Here is a 21101-nt window from a genome sequence, read left to right as displayed (position 1 = left end):
CATTTGACTGCTGTGGCTGAGGACATTGTGACTTCTTGTCTGTCTAGGGCAGCGATGGCGGTGTTGATTATTAGCTTTGAAGAGCCGTTTACCACACAGTATTTAATACCCACGCATTCTGTTTCTCTTACAAGGGATTGTTATTTAATTTTGCTGATAGTATTTTTCCTGCACATGGTTTGTCCCAAATGCCCTTCTTTTATTTTTTAATACACTTGGAAAAGAGAGCTATGAGGAGAGTGAGATGCCAAGGGTTTGCTACAGATCTAGATCCCAATTAGAACGCTGGGCTGGGGGTGGGGGTGGGGTGGGGAACCAAACCACTTGGCTTTTAAACTTTTCATTTCTCATGGCTCAATTCTCATCCGCTGAGTATGGAACTCATTCTGTCTCCAGCTCGATGGGCTAACGCTGATGCTAGCCCAATCCACATTTTAAATGAGCAGTTCCTGTTCTCATATCGGTAAACAGCAAAGGAAGAGATGCTCGGTGCATCTACAGCATCCCGACATCCCTCGCCAAAGCTGTGCACGTGACGCTGCTTTCCCCTTCCCCAGAAGGAGGGCGTCATTTCATTATCCATGAATCAGCGCCTCTTAGACTGTACCATCCTTGTCAGAGAGGCTAATAGCACCACTGTTTAGCTAGCAGCCGAGGAGGAAGGAGGGAGAGAGCCCCGGGGAGCGAAGCACAGGTCACTGACATGGTCGACAAACTGGAGAACAGTTCTGATGCTGAAGACGAAGCCTCCCTCCTCTCACATAACTACTGACATGCAAGAGTTGGTCTTGATTCCTATGATAGCAACACAGGCATCTGGTTCCCAGAGCCTGTTATACACTATCTCAGACAACTGACCACAAAAAGAAAATAGTAACACTTTTAATGAAAACATTACAAACAACTTGGGCTAATATCATTGAATACGGATGCTTAAAACGTTTCTTACCTATTTCTACTGTCTTACTGCTTGCTCTGCGTTTTGGGGTATTTATTTCTAGCCCTCGATACCAATTTTACCGCTTTTCTTTTTGTTACCACTGAGAACATATGAATAGACATTCACATCTTTGATAATATGGGTGATAATTACACCTCATAACAAAGTTAACAATAAATATGATGCACGGAGAAACCTATGCTGCCCACAGTTCACAAAAGAAAAATCAAGACGCTAAAAATGTGCGAACATCTGTAGTTACTCGGATTAGCCACTAGAGGTCAGTGCTACTCTATAGAAAGCATCGTTGCCAATATCCGCTTTAGTGCTTTAGATAGTTGACTCACCAAACCAAGTTTAAAAAGAAAAAAAAAAAACGGTTAAAAATCTTTGGAAAGTTGTCATGTCAACATCCTTGGAAGGTACAAAGTCACTTAAAATGATTATATCTTGCGTAACATCGCTTATAAGTCTCTGGCACGGAGCATGCCTGCTTCAGCACAGTGTGTACTGGGCTTAATAAATAAACAAGAAACAAACATGAAACACAAATCAGAAATGTTCGGTTCAAAAGAATGAACTACCTTTCCTCTCTGTATTGAGAATGCATTAAAGGCAAAGAGATGCCTGCATCCATGGCTCTCCAAGGAGCAGTTCAACAGGTCAGAACGCTCCCTTAACTGAGGGAAACCGACCAGTTAATGTAAATTTGCAATAGAAAAGAAAAACGAATAGCCAAGGATTCTCCTCCAATGCGCAGTGCCTTTTAAATACTTCCATAAAAAAAATAGAACCTTGGTATACAGTCTACAAGTGCCGTGGGGCAGGTACAAGGACAGTAATTTCTGATCAGGAAGACACGTGCTTTCCTGGGTGACACCATGGTGCAGAATTCTAGCCCTAGGAGACACAGATTGGTTCTCAGGGCATTCTGACAGCTGGAGGAGAGTCCTTATCTAAGGAGGAACATGCACTTCCAACTTTTACCCCTGCAGTTTCATGCCCCAGATCAAAATGTGTTTTGTTATTCTAAGGCATCTGTTTGGTGCCCTATCAGTCAGCAAATCTCTAAGCATTAAAAATGAACAAAGTGTTGCTCATTCATTTAATCTTACATCAGTTTAAGACACCAAGTGGTTCTGAGCCGTACAAATACATTTCAATACAGCAAACAGGTTTAGTATATCCCAATGGTATCTCTCTCTCTCTCTCTCTCTCTCTCTCTGTGTGTGTGTGTGTGTATGTGTGTGTATGTGTGTGTGTGTGTGTGTGTGTGTGTGGTATTTGTTCCCATGGTAAATAAAGCAGAGGATCAACTGAAAGAATAGAAATGGGTCTTTTCCTTTTCCATTTCTACAGTGCATTTAATCATTACAGTCATCTTCATAGTACAGATAAAATTGAGGCTGACCAAATTTTTTTTTTTTTTAAAATCTTTTTGATGGAATATGTATTTACTGACAGTCTAGGAAAAAAAAACCATAAAATTACAATTTCAGTGAAGAGCATCTCAGTGGATTTGGCCACCCAGCCCATGATAGCGTAAGATGTGTCTGCATTATTAATCCCCTGGGGCTCTGTGGCCATTTGGCATTAATAAATGTCTACTCAACGCTTAGTCGTGGGTAAACATATTGTACTTGTGACACTTTCCTGAGCGACTGCCTGGGGTCATCAAAGCACCTTGATCAGTCCCCTCGAAATGTTGCTTCTCCTTATGCTGAATAGAAGTATGGCTTTAATAATCTGGATCCCCGGCTACTATTATACTTTATGTTGACTTGTCTAGATCTTTCCCTTTCAGACTCTGGAAGACCTCCATCCTCTCTCTCTATAAAAAAAAAATGCTAGTGAGAAATAGCCATTCAGTTTTTTCTTGCTTTTATTATTATTTTGCAGCAACTGTTTTGAACTGTTTTAGGGGCTGTGGTCAAAGATGAGAGGCCTGGATGGTCCTAAGGTGAACCATCCTTAATGCGAAGAGCAAACTCATTATGGTCTGCGCCCACACTAAAACTGCTCGTCTGAGAGGACAAAAGGGGGTGGCAAGGATAAATATATGTCTCTGAAACCCCATAAATACAGAGGGCGCGATACCCGCGCTGCAGTCGACAGACTTTCACCAATGACATAAAAAAATCATGCATACAGCTTGCAGGCTGCCAAGCCCGTTCTGTTACAGAGTCGTCCTGACGGATGAGTTACAATACAGACGAACACAGAGACACAGTGATGTCGGCAACAGTCAAGCAAAGACAAGCTGTCACAGTGTCAGTCTCCCCCTCCCCCCCAACACCCCCAACTCCCCTTCCATGCTGGATGTATCAAGGTGTTTGTTACCTGGGGCATCCTTCTAAAGGATGAGGTTGGGGGAACGTGTTCAGACATCTGAATGAAGTGTCAGTCCTTAGGGGGTCTAGTTTGTGTAGAACACATCACAGGACAAACAGGACAGCCTCCCAAGCCCTGAACAGGATGGCACAGGGCTGAGGATTCTATAAACTACACTGGGGTCTTGGGAAAGGAGTGGCGAAGAGACATCCTGGGAAGGTCCCAGCTTGCAGGTCTGTGAGGGAGCGCTTTACATTAGCAAATCTCGTCTCAGAAAACTCCCTCACTTCCAGAGGACTGTCTGCTTCCTCGGAGATGTGCTTATTGCATGACGTGGTTGTGCAATGAATCAACATGTTTAGGGGACACACCACACCGGCAGAGGGAAACCGATGGTGAACCCTTTAGCTTTTATTTCACTGCCCCGGGAGCATCTGAGATGAAGTCTCAAGGCTCAAACTTTGTGTTCTCAGGGTCTCCTTGTGTTTTGGCAGCCATCTGCTTTTGACATCTTAACCCTTTGACACCCATCCCTGCGCTGGGCCGGTTGTGATTTTCTGAATCCCTAGAAACTGCTCAGGGGTCTGCTTTAAGCCACCACCCTCTGTGGGGGAGTTTTCTGGGATTTTCTTTGATAAGGCAGGCATTGTATCTCCCTCTCTAGAGTGTGCCATAATCCAGTCATCTCCTCAAAGGCATTCAACCCTCCGAGGTCCGGGGACCACTCCCCCACCCCCACCCCCACCCCCACTCCCGGATTTGCTAACCTGCAAATCACCCTAAACTGAAGCATCGAGCCTCTTAGATGGAGGAGAGCCTGTGTGTGAGGGTCATCGGGAAAACAAGTTTTTATCTGGAAACAAATGTAATGTTAATGAGATCCACAATGGGCCTTAGACACTAGGCAAGGTGTTAAACCAGAGTTCCAGCTGCACATCCATCGATTGTGGTATTTAAATTTCAATGGGTTGGTTATTTATGAGAGGAAAATGACCAGTATTATGAACGCACTCTGAGGGACAGGGAAGGCCCTCGCCCGCACAGTGAGAGGGAGGGGGAGGGGAGGGGCACCGTGTTCCCTTGGTGGACAGCAGAGTTCGATAAAGCACCCCTTATTTCCCAGCCTTTAAGAGCGCGCTCTCTGTGTTTCTTTTTTCTTTCTTTCTTTTCTTTTTTTTTTTTTAAATCGCAATGGTTCATACCTCACATTCCCTGGAGCCTGATTTGCTATAGGTGCAGGGTCCGGTTCCGTTCAGCAGCATCTCGCTGGTTTCGGTGTTGGTGGGTTTATAATCTACATAAAATTCCTGGGTGCCTGGGGTCATTTGCTTGAGCGATTGCCGTTTCTTCTTCCGGTGCCTTCGCATGAGGGAGCGCTGCTGCAGCTGCTTCATGCTCGCGGGGTAGCGCTTCCAGGACACGTACATCACCAAGAGGATGACCAGCACCGACAGGAAAAGGGCCACGCTGCCCGCGATGATCTTATGGAAGGAGATGTGCTCCGTGTCCACATCCGTCTCTGGGCTGGGCTCGGTAGCTCCCACCGTGGGGGGCAGCGGAGGCTTGCTCTCGTGCTTTGGCCTGGGAAGCTTGGGCTTAAATGTGGGCTTGGGGAGGGCCCTGGCCAGGTCAAACCTCTCCGTGGTGGTGCTCTTGCCACAGATGCTGTAGTTCTTCACTGCGTCGATCACGTTTACCCCCTGCAGCTCTTTGGGACTGGCGCAGATAATTGTATTCTCTCTCAGACCTTTAAAACTTTTCAGCCAGTTTACCAGGGAACAGATGTTCCTGCTGCATTCCCATATATTCCCAGCAAGACTGATGTCATTGAGAGAGATCCAAGAATCCAGAATCTCTTGACCAATAAATGTGAGCTTGTTGGAATCCAGGTTGAGGCGTTGCAGATTGGGGACACACTGGAAGACACTGGGTCCACTGAAGGCTTCGATCTCATTACCAGACAGGTCGAGCCTCTGTAAGGAACTCCACGTCCAGGACATGGTTTGTCCTATGACACTGATTTTATTCCACTGCATGTACAAGTTCTGAAGGCTCACCAACCTTGGGAAAAGGGCCAGGTTGAGCTTGGAAAATTGATTGTGCTCCAAATGAAGCTCTTTGAGTCTGATCATGCCAGCAAAGACATTCCTGGCTAAACTTCGGATCCTGTTGTATCCCAGGTCCAGAAGCTCCAGGTTGCGACAGTCTTGGAAGATCCGCACTGGGATGGTTCTCAGTGAGTTGGAGCGGAGGTGTAAGCTGAGCAGCTTCCTCAAGCCCCGGAACTGTTCAGATCCCAGAGAATGGAGCTGGTTATAGGACAGATCCAAGTTCCGTAAATTGGTCACAGGTCTGAAGGTGTTGTTAAGGAAATAGGAGATTCGGTTGGAACTCAGAATCAACTCTTTGAGTCTGCGTATCCCATTGAAAGCATTCTCGTCAATATTGCTGATATGGTTATGGTCAAGGTACAGCCAGGTGAGCTGATTAAGCCCTTTAAATTGATTATACTTAAGTTTTTGGAGGCTGTTGTAGCGAAGGGATAAGCCCAAGCAACCGGCAGATATACTGGAGGGTATCTCCTGCAGTTTCTGAGACTCACAGTATACCATTTTGCCTTCGCATCTACAACCCTTAGGACATCCTCGTTCAGCAGAAGAAAGCATTGTCAATAAGACAGTGGGTGCTAGAACCACCGCTACAGCTGATCCCCGCAGTAGCCTAATTACATTGAAACCTGGAAATAAAAACAACTTAGAAAAGTTATCCCCCCAAAACGAATGCATGTTTTTAAAAAAAAACCAAGCAAAACTAGCTATTTCCATATTCAGAAATGTAAACATTTAGATACCACTTAGCATCAAATATCATCTTTGTCATATAAGGATATTGTATATTTCTAACAGCTAAACAAGGAAATGTGTCCACTGATGATTGAATTTATAGTCTTAGACCAGAGAAAGACAATCTTTAAAACAATTAAAGCATAATTATTACATAGATTTAGAGGATTTTTTTTCATTTTTTTTAAGAAGGAAAGAAGAAAAATATCAAAACATACCCATCCTTTGTATTGTTCAAAGGTCGTCCTCAGGTCTTTTGCTTTGGCTTAGGGGCCGCCTGCATGACAGCCCCTGTCAGCTGCAGTATAGTGAGTCAGGGCTCGCTGACACCCAGGAAGAAAAATTGGACCCCTTGGGAGATGGACCGATTTTGGAACATTATTCTTTACCAGCCGTGCAGAACACTCCAAGAACAAATAAATCCCAACACCGCATTCGCAGCAAAACATCCGAGTCTTCTAGGTAATAGGATCTTCATGGATATTACGTTTTTGCATCTTTACAGTGTGTGTGTGTGTGTGTGTGTGTTATTAAAAAAAAATTGGCACCTACAAATTCTTCTCAAAACCCATGATGTATTCCTCTAGGCAACGTGGGTCTACCTGTGCTGCCACATCTGTATTCCATAGTCCCCGGCGGTCCCGTGGCGGTGAGCACCCAGTTCAGCCACGGAGCTGCGTTGGAGCCCAGAAGGCAAGGGAGCCCAGTTCCGCGCACACGCTCGGCTCACTCCTGCAGACTGTCATTCTGAAAGCTGCTGGGACTGTTGCTTCGGTTTCAGTGAATGCAGTCTTATGTAAAGCTGCCCCCAGTGGCGAGGAGCACTATGGGCATGTGCAGAGCTGACTCTCTTTTATCTTGCAAATGAGCAGGCTCTGCTGGAAAATGAATGGTTCTTTTGGGTGGTTCAATAGGAAGTGAATGGTCAACGTGATCAATAACTAGCAACATTTTCCGTGATATCCGAGTCTTGTTTTACAATTTGGCAACGCCTGTAACTGTCTGCGTCTGCTTAATCGACAAACGTGTGCTTCCCAGAGTTGTTTTTGTTTTTTTGTTTTTTGTTTTTCTTTCTAGAGCTCGACGTTAAATTCACAGATCGAATGTCAATTTTTCTTAACCTCCATGTAGGCTTTGAGCTGAAATTTATAAAATGAATTATTGAACTCTTTACAGAGCTGCATTAATAGCGTGCCTGTTTGACCTCTCGGAGTCACCGTGATTATATTATGCAAGGTGTCTCAGGATGCCGGACTACAGAGGGGATGACTAATAACACACAAATTTATATAGGGCTAATGGCTTTTCTGATTTCCCCACAAAAGATATAATTGGTTTAATGTTTATGACTGCGTTATGGCTTGTTTTGGTTGCTCTGGGCTTTTTTTTTTTTTAATCAGAAGAGAAATAAACCATTTTTTTTTTTTTTTTTTAGTGCTGGTATTAGACCCCCAGGATCATTTGGTTCATAGTGTCTTGATGTTGCTCCCATGTATCACCTTAATACTATTTATTGGGTGCTTTCTAAGTCCTTTAAATGAAGGTTTCGTCGTATTTCATCATTCAGCATTAGTAGCCCGCAGGTCCCATCGACATCTATGTTTCAAAGGTGAAGGACCTGGGACTTCAGTGGGTCACCTGCTCCATGCTCCAGGATGTGACCAAGAGAAGCCAGAGCTTCCAGGCAGAGCCAAGTCTGTCTTCCGGTGCTTCACCAAGCACTGGTTCCTTTGAAGGGGTATCTCTGTGCTCATTGAATCTGGTGAACATGAACCTAGACTAGGGTAGGGAAGCTGTAGAGAGCTCTAGAGACTCTGGGTCTCTAGAGTGGGACCCCACCCCCCAGTTTACTTTGTCTTAGAGAAGTACTTTTAGGAGTAAGGGGTGTAGCCAGCACTCCTCTATTTAGCAAGGAAGGCTCATCCTTGCTAAATTGAGCGCCTGCATCGCCTTGTGCAGTTTTACTCATCTCTGCGTGCTTCCGCGTTCTCACCTGTCAACTGGACACAATAGAGAAATCACCGCACAGGTGCGTGCTGAGCATTCAATTACACCTTTGTGATGGCAGTGCTGGGATTGAACACAGGATCCTGAGCTCCAGGATCAGCCCTGTGCCATCTTGCTCTCTCACAGTGCTTAGCTCCTGTGGGTATCACATACATCGAACAGATATTATCTCTGCTACCTGTACATATGTTGCTTTTTAACATTGAATGCTGCCCATAGTAACTGTTCACAGTGAGCAGTTTTTGTGCTATGACCAGTGGGGAGATTCTCCTGCCTTTATCATCTCCACTTTCTATTTAAATTGAATGTTTTAGTCCTGTGAACTATGTCTAATAACTGACGCTTGATGTTTATCCCAGAGCAACACATGACACTCGGGCCTTATGGAGTTTGCCATTTTCTATAAATAATAATTATTCTTTAAAATATTTGTCTTGTTTATATGAGGTATACTGGCTGTATCTCAATTAGGTATTATCCAGGGGTGAGCAGTTTGGTAAATGCTAATCATGGTAATCAAAGGGGCCATAGGCATAGGCCAATTCCTTGGGTATTATGCTATTGATGTGATTACCTTAAACTTACATATGTTGTGGCTGTATCTAGAGCTTATTAAGAAACATCTCCTTTTCCATTCCCCCAGATTGTATTTTAAGGAAAATGGAAGTAGTTGTTGTTTTCTTTTTTACTGATAATTTCATATATGCATATATCGTATTTTGATCAAATCTGCCCTACAATCCCTCTCCCAAACCTTCTGATTCATTTTCAGATGCTCATGTTCTCTCTCTCTCTCTCTCACTCTTTCTCCCCCCCTCTCTCTCTCTCTCTCTCTCTCTCTCTCTCTGTGTGTGTGTGTGTGTGTAAACCTACTAAGTCCTCTTAATGCTCCTGTAGGTCCTTGGTCTAAGACCAGCTACAGTGGCATAGAAAGTGTAGGTTTTCTTCATGAATGCAGCCAATGAGATGGCTACATTTTTTTGATGGACAGGTATATTTAGGAAACTCAGTAAAAAGGAGAAAAAATGGAGATATCTGATATTGAGATGTCTCTTCTATGTGATCACTTTCTGTGTCTCAGTTATTTTAACACAACAGTGCTTGGCACATCTCAGAGGCACAATATATTTAGTCAATAAACACATTTGTTGTACTGCAAACTTACTATGTAATGGTAGTCTTTTTATATCATAAGATATGTTGAAATATTTTATTATGTGTCTTTGGTGGTATACATTAGTTATATATAGTTTAATGAGAACATTTGTTTTTGCTCCTGCATGACGTATCACAGTCAAATTCAACCCGAGACTCTCTCTTTGGAACCTGGTTCCTGGTTACCCTCCCTTTACCATCTTTAGGCTCTGATAAAGATCTTTCAGGATTCATGTGTACTGAGAGGCTGTGAAGGGTCAGCCCTGTTCCTACATATGCTGAGGGGAAGTGGATAAAGACATCCATGACTCTCAATACAAGGCCACATGTTACACCTGGTTCACTTCTGTCTATCTGGTCTACCACCAGGTCCCAAGAGGAGTCTATACCAGAGCAGTAGCAGGTTGAGGGGGTTCCAGTTTCTAGAAGGAACAATATATGTAATGCTGCACTTACAGACTCTGTGTTGAGTCTAGAGATTTCCTCTGTTAGTGAGATTGGAAATAACAACAAAGGAAGTACCCTTAAATGATATGTATGAGAGTTAGGAGACAAGGAGATGATTAGCAGGTCCTCACTCTCTCTTTCTTTCACCGGTCATCTTCACAGTGAAATCATAAGTTTGGCAGGAATAGTAAATATGCTGTGAAATCTTCAACTCAGCACACAGTCCAGAAGGATAACACTGAGTCTTTATTACCTAACATCCCAAATGGGACTTCACAACTTGCATGTCTCAAAAACAAAGTCTAAAGGGAATCATATTTATAGCTTCGTTCTCATTCCTCTGCGTCGAAAGCCTCTCATTTTCCTGCTCATCCTTCCTCCTTCTCACTGGGAAGCTGTGATCAAGACATCTTTCTTGGCTAACAGCTGCACAGGGCCGCAGCTCACCTGTCTGTGTGCCTCCCACCCTAGTGACAAAAGTTCAGCGAAGACCAGGGGAATGCAATTATCTCATGTAGCTCTCCAAGGGACCGATATGCTTGGGTTATTAATGGCAAACAGCCTTGTCTTGTATTATAAGCCCCGTCTTTAATTTTCAAACATGTTTCTGGTATCTTGGCTCCCCACCTTGTCTTGCTCCGTGGCTCTGATCTCATGCTCCTTCTCTGGCTCTTCCGGGCTGGAGAGATGGCTCAGCAGTTAAGAGTACCGACTGCTCTTCTGAAGGTCCTGAGTTCAAATCCCAGCAACCACATGGTGGCTCACAACCATCTGTGATGAGATCTGATGCCCTCCTCTGGTGTGTCTGAAGACAGCAACAGTGTACTTACATATAATAAATAAATGAATCTTGTTTTTGTTTTTTGTTTTTGTTTTTAAAGAAATTGATATTTCACTCAATGTTGACCACCTGTCTCTTCCTTGGAGGTATTCTTGCCCTTCTTGTGGTAAAGTGCTCTGAGTGGTCCCTCCTTTGGCACCAGCTCTTAGGTTGCCAGCCCTCTAGGTTTCTTCTTGTTAAAGGTGGCAAAGTTCTAGATGAGGGAAAGTTATCAGTGAGGCTAGCTAAAAAAAAAAAAAAAAAAAAAATCCCAAAGTGGAAATCACAATTCATATCCATGCTCTCATTCCTTAAGGCTGTGGAAATTATTCTAAAGACACCCGAGTAGTCATTCAAAAGTAAAGTACTATATTTTGGCAAATTTTACTGATTTTCTTGTATGTTTTTCATAGTTTGTCCTTTTTATAGTTGTTGACTGAAAGCCAGCTGATTGTTTCTGTCTTGCCTTTCAACACAGACATAATTACGCTCCATTATGTGTTTAGCAACTTCCCCTGCCATCGCCACCGCAGAGAGGACTAACAATACACTACCCAACAACTTAAATGTCCCCAAATGCATCGCATGCCTCATGATCTATATAATTATAAAACAAGATGTCCTCTATCTAAACACTTTTTTTATTGTACTTCTGTTACTTTGAATATCAAAACACATGTTGTTTCAGTTGAGTAAATAAATCAAGTGTTTATAAATAATGCCAAATTTCAGTTCAATATGAAACCAGATTGCCAAATATGAAGTTGTAAAAAAAATGAGATTGTCATAGGGTATCTTCAGGATACTTGACTCGAGAGATTTCATTGATTTGGCAAATAGTCTGGATACGATGATGTACTACTAGACACTGTCCCAAGTAGGTGGACATCAATGAGCAAAATAAAGGTTTACACTCTATGCAACTTAGATTTGTAGGCAGAGTATTCGTCATGCTAACTTGGAATCTGAAGTGCCCCATAAGCTCATGGTTTGATTACCATGTTCCTAAAGTGTGTTGTTGATTAGAAGGCCAAGAAACCTTTAAGAATTGAGACCTCTTCCATATAAAAGAGGCTACCACATTTAGGTCTTTGAAGGTTATAACCCAGGATTTCCTCCACCCACTCTTCTTTCCAATCAGCTACAATGTGAGGAGCCTCAGCCACAGAATTCTCTGCCAGAAAGCACACCATGCCTTCCCCACCCCATCGACTGAGACCCTTTGAAAATATGAACCGGAGTCAACATTTTCCTCTTAGGTACTGTTCTGTTGGAGGCATTTTGTCACAGTAGAGAACAAGTAACTAACATGAATATGTAATTTCGACTATGGGTGAAAGAAAAATAAGAGGACTGTTGGATGTGTAAGAAAATAGATATGATTTTAAGCGGGGTGGTCAGGGACACTAGGAAAATGACCTCAGCAAACCAAAGAATGAGATAGGCTTGGAAACAAAGACTTAATGAGGGTGAGGAATGGCTGATGTAAGCCCCAAGGTGGAGACAGGTCATGTGTTTGATGAACTTCAAGAAGCACAATCAATCTGCAGTAGATATGACAGTCCCAGAGACGTCAGTGATGAAGGCACAGAGATCTTAGGTACCAGAATATGGAGGGTTGTGCATGCTATTGTAAGAATATTAGCTTTACTCTGGAATGATGGGGCCTTTCCACCCTTCCAGAATAGATGTCTTAACAGGGTTGTATATTAAAGGATCCTTTGTATAGATTCAAGTCTTTCATCCATATCAAGTTCATATATCGTATTCCCTATTGCCAGTGTGATGGTGTTTAGAGATGCGGCCTTAGAAGATCATGATGTCGGAGCACACATGGGGTTACTGGGATTATAAAGTGAGAAGAGACATGGCTGTATCTGTTTCTTCTCCCTCTGTTCTAAGCAGTGTGAAGATCCAGGAGAGTGGGTCTGTATGCATGACGTGATTAGGGATCTTTCTAGAAAGTAAGATCTGCTACATTTTCTAATCTAGATCTTTAAATTCTGAGAAAATGGAACCTGTTGTTTGTACCACACAAGGCATTTTGTTACTGTAGCCCATGTTGGCTACCATGATTGTTCCTGGTCTTGTTATTGCAGCAGAGGCCAGGGTTGAAGCTAATAAGGAGGCTCTCACAGGTCAGGGGAAAAGGTTGTGGGACTTAGGCCAGTGTGGTAGCAGGAAAGAGGCTGAATTCTGTATATTTTTTATTTTTATTTATTTTATTTATATGAGTACACGGTAGCTTTCTTCAGACATAACGGGGGGGGGGGGCCCGATCCCATTACCAATGATTGTGAGCTACCATGTGGTTGCTGGGAATTGAACTCAGGACCTCTGGAAGAACAGTTGGTGCTATTAACCACTGAACCACCTCTCCAGCCCCTTCTATGTGTATATTTTAGACAAAACAAATAAAACTTTTTAAGTGGGTTAGAAGTTCAGCTATGGAATAATGAGAGAAATTGAATCTTTGACTTTATTTTTAAAGAAGATTTCTTTCTTAAAGACTTAGGAACATGCATTTATGTCTGTGTGTGGGTATACACACAGGAAGGAAGGTATGGACAAGAGCCACAAGAGGGTGCCAAGTGCCAGGGAGCCGGAACTATGGCAGTGGTAGTTGTGTCCTTCCTGACCTTGGTTCTGGGAACAAAGGGTCCCTTGGAAGAACAGCAAACACTCTAAAGTTCTGAGCCAGCTCTCCCAAATTCAATCCTAAGTTTTATAGGCACAGCAATCTGGAGGATACTGAGGCCATTGATGACTTTTATGGGTCATGCTTTAGGAGAAAGATCAAGAGTTCAACACACTGCACTTAAGTCTCGATTTATGACTCATACATTATTTAATTTCATGAGATTTTAGGTTCTTAAAAAATGTGGATTTTATTTTATATTTTTGTTTTCGAGGCAGGATCTTATGATGTATGTAGCTTAGGCAGTTCTTGAACTGAAATCCTCCTACCTCAGCCTCCCAGTTGCTGAGATTCCAGGAATGAACTACCAAACATTCATTCCAGGAGAGAACTGTCTTACTGTTAATTCATTCTCATTATGTGTGTGTGTCATTGTGCACTCGGGTGCAGATGCCCGTAGAGCCCATAAGAGGTCACTGTGTACCCTGGAGTTACAAATAGTTGTGAGCTTCCTGATATGTGTGCTGGGAACTGAACTTCCATTTTCTGCAAGGGCATTGCACGCATGCATGCATGGACACACACACACACACACACACACACACGCACACACGCACACATACTTTCATCTTTATATTTACATTTTATCTTTTGATAGTACATTGATCACACTACTCTTCCCTTCCCTTTTCTTCCTCTCAGCCCTCCCTTGTATCCCTTTCAACTCTTTTCTCAATTCATAGCCTCTTATTTATTTTTTTTACTAATTGTTATTGCATACATATCAGTATATGTCTATGCTATGTATTCCCAAATATAATCCATTCTGCCCATATAATGCAACCTGTACATATATTTTCAGGGATGGCTATTTAGCAATGCACACATTAGACTGCTGAACTCTCTCTTCAGGCCACCGAGCCCAGTATTAAAGACAGCTTTATGATATTACGGTTTGAATCATCATGTGATTTTAAGAACAGTAGATTAGATAAAATGACTAGAAATAAAACACTCATAAACCCATATTTATATTCAGATGGCCTAGAGAGGGGTCAGGGTTAGGGCTAGCTGAGGAGGACAGTTGAACCAAATCTTTTAATCAAAATTGAAATGTAAAAATTGCATACTGACGAGATATAAAGAAAAATTGATTTCAATATTTTAGGAGTTAAGTTTGATGACTTCAAATCATTCTCACAAATAATTCTGAAAATAGCATATTATTTATTCTATACATCAGTTGACATTTTGGATTTGAAATTGATTCCAGCTAGGCATCACAGGTCTTACTGTGCTTACCTATAAAATGGATCCCTCAAATCTGCTTCTGAAGACTTAAGAGATCTGTTTAGTAGCACTTTCCGGAATCTATGAGTAAGAATAAACTACATTTTCTTGCTGTAGACCAGGGAACCTACAAATATTAACTTTTCCTTTGATTCTATCTAGATTTACTGGTCATCATGGTGTGCTGGGTTAAGCATGTTATTGCAGGTCATCAATATGACCAAGGGAAAATGAAATTTTCCCTTACTAATATTGAAATTCCTTAGTATTCTGTATTAACCTTTCAATATCATGGTTGTATATCACACAGCATCTTCTGTTAACTGGTTTCATTCTAGCTGAGAAGTTGCCTTTCCCCAGTACAGAATTGATCTGAATATGACAAGGTCATATTTCTAGAATGCCAGACTAGAGTCCCTATATCAAGTCACTTCCAACATTCACATGCATATCTTCATTTTCAGTTGTATTCTAATCTTCACGGGGGCATTAACATGGCTCTGGAATACTCTTGATCCTACCTGCTCCCTTCAAGGGCTCCATTAAAAAGCTTTGTCTGGTCACAAATGGTTACACTTCTGACTTAGACAAATGCATGAAAAATTTTAATGTCAGACTGTTTAAAGGACTGCTCGATCTCTTTTAGAAAGAGGAAATATCAAATGAACAGAGCCTCACAGTCACTCACTATATCGTTCACCTGCAGACACTTGTGTGTGTGTGTGTGGCAGCAGCAGCAGCAGCAGCAGCAGCAGCAGCAGCAACTCATGTTCTTGAGACTTGTATTCCTACAGAGGGACAGCATAGGCTAATCTTGAGACTAGGTAACTATCACAAGTTTATTTTGCATCGCCTTTACGTAGGCCACTTCTGAAAACCAAGCATGACCTTAACAAATACTCATTTTTTTCTTTTTTCTTTTGGTGTAAATTGTATAGATACATAAAAGTAGAAAAATCTAAAAAGAAACACCAACCTCTATAGTTATCAGTATTTAAATCAGCAGGTTTTAAAATTCTTGCTCCCTTCCTATATACATGCATTATTATTTTCTTCTAGAGTGTTTAAAAACCAAATCTCTGTATATATATATATATATATATATATATATATATATATATATATATATGCATGCATATATGAAATATATATATATATATATACATACACACACACACATATTAACAACATTTGATACCTACTATTATTCTACCCGACAGAGTCAACAGTAAGTCGTTAAATGTGCTTTGTTGGAATCAAGTCTCAAAGTGTGTGTTCTCTTAGGTCTCTGTAACCTCTTGGTTTTTGTTTATTTGACGCCATTGAGTTGAAGGAGCTCTTGTATCATGATCAACAAATTGTCCTATGTCTTGCACACAATGTCTCTCCATTGTGTGGTTTAATTTGCCAAGAGTCAGTTTAGCGGCATGAGGATTGAGCAGGAGCCCTTCACTCATTCAGAAGGAACATTCCGCTCGCATGCCTCCTTGGGGAATCCAATCACTCTTGGCGATAATTTAGAGCTTGAATGACTTTTGAGCTGTGTAAGGCTTAGAGAGTGGGGAGGGGGAGGGATATGACCATCATGGTAGCCATACTAGCAGGAAATTCAACAATGGCTTTCCTGACAGCTTTGATAACCGGAATTAATAAGGAGGCACCTTGAGTCAATGTTGCGCTAATATTCATATTATTAGAATTTCTGTTCTTTATTCCCTACCACAGTTCTCATTTTTGCTTATAGTCAGCAAAACACTTTTATGTTGTTCTTTGCAAAAATCAGTCCATGAATTTGTGTATTCATGTGGAATGTTCTTCTAACACTGTCTCAACAAAGTTTTTATCAAATGAACAGCAGCAAACATTTATTGGTAGTCTCTTATATTGAGAAAAAAAATGCTTTCTAGATTTTTATTTAGAGCAGATTCCAAGAAGAAACAACTGGGCCTCAGAGCCCAGATATGTAATTTATGGTCTTCCATGCAGCTCCAAGCTTCTTAAGGTTTCTCACAGTAGAACAAAGGCGTTTTAGTAGGGTAGCTATTAAAGGGTCCTTTAGACAAATTTGTCCCTCAGGATTTGACGTTTTACTCTGGACAGTTGGCTGCACTCTGAATGGGAAGTCAAGGTTTTTAAAAATGGTATCATCATATACATCTGACTGTAGTCATATGACACATATTTCTCAATAACAAGAATTTTTAATCCAGTCTACATTGTTTCATGATTGCCTGTGAGAGTTTGAAACAGCTAGACTAAGATATTTTAGAATTTGACTTCCTAGCAAGTATTTTAGCACAGAGGATTAAATTCCCCAGCCACCAGGTGCAAAAGGATAATACAAACCTTGATTTTGAGAAAGAGGTAAATGTTCCATGGGCGGGTTCTATTTTTGTATCTGAAGCAAGACATCTGGCTGATAATTATTTTAGGCTGTATATCCAAGAAGCAATGAACTTCTTCTATCTAGGTTTGCAATGTGTTAGCAGAAAAGGGACCTGTGAGTTCTTAAATTGTACTAACATGCATTTGATATATTTCAGGGACTCAAGTTACATGAGCTGATGAATTGTCCTTATATTGCTGATATTTGGTACTGATGGCCATCTTATTTCTGGATTGGAAATTAATCCCAAGAGTGTTTGGAGATGCTTGGAAGAATTCTGCAACTAATAGTAGAGCCACCATGTGGCAAGACTGTGATTCAAAAATTAAACTATAAATTCTATGGGTAGTTCTTTTTGTTTGCTACATTTTTATAGAATAAAGTTTAAATGACAACTTCTTCATTGTTTAAATAGTAACTTCTTCATTGGGAGAAAAGGCCGTGACTGCTTCCTGAATATACACCTTTTTCTTTCTGCCATTACCTTGTTAACTGCTTCATCTCCTCAATGAGTATTTACTACATTCTCAAGTTTTCCTCGGTGTTGGTGATGTAATAGTGTAGGAGGTGAATGCCTGTTATGTATTCTGGTTGATGAGATAGTAAAAGAAAAAAATCACAGGTCCACAGTGCAGTGTTAGCTTGTTTTAAGGGCTATGGAGAAACACAATACAACGTGGGTGAGGGTAGAGACAGATTTGTAAGAATCGGACAATCCCTCTGGGGTAATTACAGTTGAGAGTGACTCACTCTAGCCCTTGTGATATAACATCTTGTGGGGTTTTAAAAAATTAGTCCCAAGTCAAATGGAGGTACCTCTTACATTTGAGACCAGGACTTGTATAGGGACTGGATAAGGAGTTTTGCACTAGCCAGCTTTTCATGTCTCTAAACATCCTTTGGACTTTTTAGAAATAGCATGGACTTTTTAGAATTAATGCAGACTCCACTCATGGCTAAATCCCACAAGCTTCACTTATATGGCCTCTAGATTAATTTCTTTCGGGTTATCAAGATTGCTTTCTCATTCTGCTACAAGTTGGAGACAACCTATTTATATTTAATAATTTGTTGCAACAATTTATAGAACTTGGGGAGAGTTAATTTATGTCTATAAGCTTATACTAAAGACTGTAGATGCACTATCTATCTATCTATGGAGTGTAGATGAGGGACTATAATAAGCTCTAGAAGGTTCTGAGTAGTTTCTGTCCCATACAATTTGGTAATGTACTAGTCTTTTGTCATGGAGATCTTTTGACTACTTTAGACTTTCTCCACGTGCTTTAAGAATTTTTAAAAAGACTACAATATAGGAATAATTGATTGCCCGTTCAACCTCCAGCTGTTTTCTCCCAGAGGACATAGCTGGGACTGAACCTTTGAAGCTTCTTGTCACAGTTTGACTTTTCTGGTGTTTGTCCCTCATCCTGCAGAAGACAACCAAGAGTTATCTCACTGCAAAAAAACATGTTCCCAGAACTCCTCTAACTCAGGAAATTACAGGGATTTCTTTCTTTTCTTTTTTTCTTTTTTTCTTTTTTTGGTACTCTGTCAGAAATCGGCAACAAGCAAAATATCGATTATTATGTCACAGCCACGAATACTTTATGGTGGCTTCAGGAGTTCTCTTCCTCCTCCCCAACACACTAGCCCAAGGCCAGGCATCCTCTCTTACTAGCACAGTTGGAATTTTAGAAATGATATTAATAAATACAATTATCAACTACAAAGAAAGCAATCAAATGATAAAAACATAATCCTTAAAATACATATTAAGCTCTATTGGTTTTCTTAAATCCTATTTTGTGGTCTTGGTACCAGGAGTGTTTCCTTTGCTACCTTATTCAAAGACTGTTAAAGCCCCTCCCTCCCAGTTATACCTAACCCCAGTTTTCCAACAGGAGCTTCATATACAAGAAGACTCTGCCCCATACCCTCTTACCTCTTCACCTCTATTGATTTTCCTTGGCATCCAGTACTCTGTTTCTGATGCCTAAGAAGGTCTAGTTTTTTTTTTTTTTTTCCTGCGTTCTTGTGCATGCTCCTTGTAAACCATTTTCTTTCAGGACCTTCCACACAAGGTTCTCTTGTGGTGACATAGCTGTTGAGAAGCAGACACTCTTCAGATTCCTCCTCTTTTAAATGACTAATCTATTATTTTCCTTCCAGGTGCTTTATTCTTTACTTTCCAAGGTATTTGGAAACCAGCGTCTACTTAAGTTTGAATCTTTATTCATTCATGACTTGGTGAACCATTCAAGTCTAGAGATTTGTGTTCTTTGACTCTATGAAAATTTCTTGTACTAAAACATTATTTTATTTTATGCAGATGAGTGTTTTCCCTGCATGTGTGCCTGTGCATCCTACCCTTACCTGGTGCCTAAGGAGGTCAGAAGAGGGCATCGGGTCTCCTGGAACTGGAGTTAGAGACACTCCTTGTATGTGCATGAGTGCATGCGTGTGTGCATGTGTGTGTGTGTGTGTGTATCTGTGTGTAAATGGAAAAATCTTTCTATTTTCTTTGTTCTCTCTGGAATTATTATTTTCAGAAGATTTTAGGCTCCCTGGATTGATACTTTTTTTTTATTTCCTTTCTTCTTTTCATCCCATTTTTATCTATCACAGCTCTATGCTATCTTTTATATATTTACCAAAAACTTAGATATCAGTAAATGATGCTGAATCCACATGTATTGTGTATTGATACTGCTGTGTGAGGACTGCTGTAATGTTGTATAACGGTACAGGTAGGACCAGCAAGTCCCGCAAGTATTGAACAATCATTATGCAGTTTCTGTAGAAAATGTTTGCTGACACCTGATGCCCATCACACCTTGAATAACCACATCTGTTAACACCACTAGCTCCTTCCTATGTATTTTTGGCTTGTCTTCATTGTATACTTGATCTCTGTAACAGAAGCAATGCCTTTCTTCACACTGACAGCATTATTGGGAATATTCTGGGCTAAAATGTGTCTTTCTCCTGATGTAATTTGTTGGTTTATTTTGGTTCATTCCATGTTGGAACCTTTTAAAAACTATTAAGATGATTGTGTCTTCATTAACCTGATGAGTGAGTCAGGCTCTGAAGGCTGACAGAAAGTTCCTTCTGTGCAGGCAAGGTTTAGGCTATGGATTTTGTGTCAGCAAGATTAGATAGTGAACTGTCTTTTTTCATGGAGAAAAACCTCATATGTGGATGTGTTTTTCCTACCAAAGCAGATTAACAGTTTCCTTCATGGAAGCTCTGGACCTGCTATTAGCATTCTCTGCACAAAGACCAGGGAATGGTCCAGAGGACAGAGGCCCTGTTGGGATCCTTAACCTCACTACAGGATGCCAGTTTCCCTTGAGTTGGCCTGAAGTGAATAGAAAACTGGCTCTGTTGGGTTAGAAAGAGTAGGTAAGTTTGGAGTGACAAATGGGATGGTATGACTGATGTAATTATAATCTCAAAAACAGAAAATATAAAAATCACAGAGAGCGCCCAGGTTTTGGTTGCTTGAGATTAATTTAGAGATACTGCAATTGACCATTGTCTGCAAAAGCTTTAAAGACAGTCTCCACAGTTTTGGTGACTTCTTTCTGGTGCCCCTTGGACTCAGGACATTGGTGCACAATGAAGAGTTTTCCTTTGCTAAGTGTGCAAGTTCATCTATCACAGCTTTGGTGCTTTCTCATAGAGGCTGTTCAGCATCTTCCCCCCTCCGCGTCTCCCTTATTTTCACTATTACATGAGTTTTGAGGTAGAGGAGGTAGTTAAATGAGTGGTTGGCTGTGTTTTGGGTAAGACCCTTCTTAGCAGGTGTCATGCATGGCAAGTGTGATAGAGTGGGTAAAGAAATGGGAAAAATGTCTCTGAAGAGTAGTATCACAGCTTACAGATGGAGATGGAGGATGAAGGATTCTGTGCATGAGGTAACTGCTGCCCTCCATCGATAACCAGTTTGCATGCTCTGCCAGAGAAAGACTCAAAGACCTCTGAGTGTGTACACACTCTCTGTAGCCTTGCAGGCAAAAGAAGCTTGGGTAGATGTTTCTCATCAAGGTAGCCTATTTGGCGGCTCTCTTTCATGTCATTTCTTCTTCCATGAGCTGTAGTTAAAATACACAGCTCCATCCTCATCCGTTCAGTTACTGTTGAAATGTAAGCAATGTTTATCTCACATCCCCTTTGTAGCATTGAGAAGGAAAGACGAGTGAGCCGTGTTAATCATTTGGGAAGAAGGATGGAAATAC

The 21101-nt window shown here is 41.2% G+C and overlaps 2 protein-coding genes across 2 annotated transcripts in view; one reads left to right on the top strand and one right to left on the bottom strand.

Annotated features, from left to right (window-relative positions):
* The window catches only part of Ctnna3 (catenin alpha 3), a 1484299-nt gene that overhangs the window by 551426 nt on the left and 911772 nt on the right, over nucleotides 1-21101 (top strand). The window lies entirely within an intron of this gene.
* Nucleotides 1-21101, bottom strand: part of Lrrtm3 (leucine rich repeat transmembrane neuronal 3) — a 204315-nt gene that overhangs the window by 163043 nt on the left and 20171 nt on the right. The window contains exon 2 of the mRNA XM_052164326.1: nucleotides 4474-6008. Coding sequence (XP_052020286.1) covers nucleotides 4474-6008 — 1535 coding nt within the window. The remainder of the gene's footprint in view (nucleotides 1-4473; nucleotides 6009-21101) is intronic.

This window comes from Apodemus sylvaticus, chromosome 19 (assembly GCF_947179515.1).
Source record: "Apodemus sylvaticus chromosome 19, mApoSyl1.1, whole genome shotgun sequence".
Classification (NCBI taxonomy): Eukaryota; Metazoa; Chordata; class Mammalia; order Rodentia; family Muridae; genus Apodemus; species Apodemus sylvaticus.
Note: the sequence above shows the minus strand (reverse complement) of the source record. Positions and strands in the feature narration are given on the sequence as shown.